Consider the following 836-nt stretch of genomic DNA (forward strand, 5'->3'; position numbering starts at 1 on the left):
AAGAAGACGACGTCACTGCCTTTACATGTGCACTTTTTGGACTGGAACCATTTTCTTTTTAAAGCACTGTGGGCGTGTGGTGAAGAAAGGCAGGCAGCAAAGTAGGAAGCCACAGTTTATTGGGCAGCGCGATCAGTGGCTGCCAGAGGACTGAACTGACTGGCACAGAATGCCAGGGAAGCGCATGTCGCGCGGCGCGTAGCGGTGGCAACTTAGTCTTCGTCGGCTGCCACAAGGCCCCCCCGCTAGAGACAGACAAGGGCTGTCCGACCAGTGCACCCGTTTAGGAGAGGGTCAGGCGGAGCGAATGTGGAGGGTGGCGACGTGGGTGTAGGTGTCCGTGGTGGGGCGTCGGAGACGTCTTTCGGAGCTGAGGAGGCCGCAATGGTAGGGCATTCGACGAAGGCAGGCTTGACTCGATCAGCGGATACGGTTTCAGGCTTTCCACGGATGGAAATGCGGAAAGTCTTCTCGCCCCTGCTGAGGATGGTGTGTGGCCCTGAATATGGAGGCGTGAGCGCCCGACGGACGGCGTCTGTGCGGAGAAAGACGTGTGTCGCTGTTGCGAGCTCCTGCGGGACGTGGACCTTGCGGGAGGAGTCCGTACGGGTGGGGGTCGGCCGAAGGGAGGCGAAGAAACGTTGGAGGTGCTGGAGATACTCCGCGGGGGCGGGCGGGTGTTGTGGAGGGACGAAGAAATCCGCGGGGAGCCGAAGAGCAGACCCGTACACAAGTTCGGCGGAGCTGCAGCCTAGGTCGGGCTTCAGGGCGGCACGGATGCCCAGGAGCACCAGGGGTAAGTGGTTAACCCAATGGTCACGGTCCTCGCGAGCCAT

The 836-nt window shown here is 61.0% G+C and overlaps 1 protein-coding gene across 1 annotated transcript; it reads right to left on the reverse strand.

Moving 5' to 3' along the window:
• Positions 1 to 245: 245 nt before the first annotated feature.
• Positions 246 to 836, reverse strand: LOC135373663 (uncharacterized). The gene has a single exon (XM_064606755.1). It carries the CDS (start codon positions 834 to 836, stop codon positions 246 to 248), a length of 591 nt encoding a protein of 196 aa, XP_064462825.1.

This window comes from Ornithodoros turicata, unplaced genomic scaffold (assembly GCF_037126465.1).
Source record: "Ornithodoros turicata isolate Travis unplaced genomic scaffold, ASM3712646v1 Chromosome29, whole genome shotgun sequence".
In the NCBI taxonomy this organism is placed as follows: Eukaryota; Metazoa; Arthropoda; class Arachnida; order Ixodida; family Argasidae; genus Ornithodoros; species Ornithodoros turicata.

Bases quoted from the DNA above. Each gene is read 5' to 3' on its own strand.
- LOC135373663 (XM_064606755.1), bottom strand. From the start codon at position 836: ATGGCTCGCGAGGACCGTGACCATTGGGTTAACCACTTACCCCTGGTG.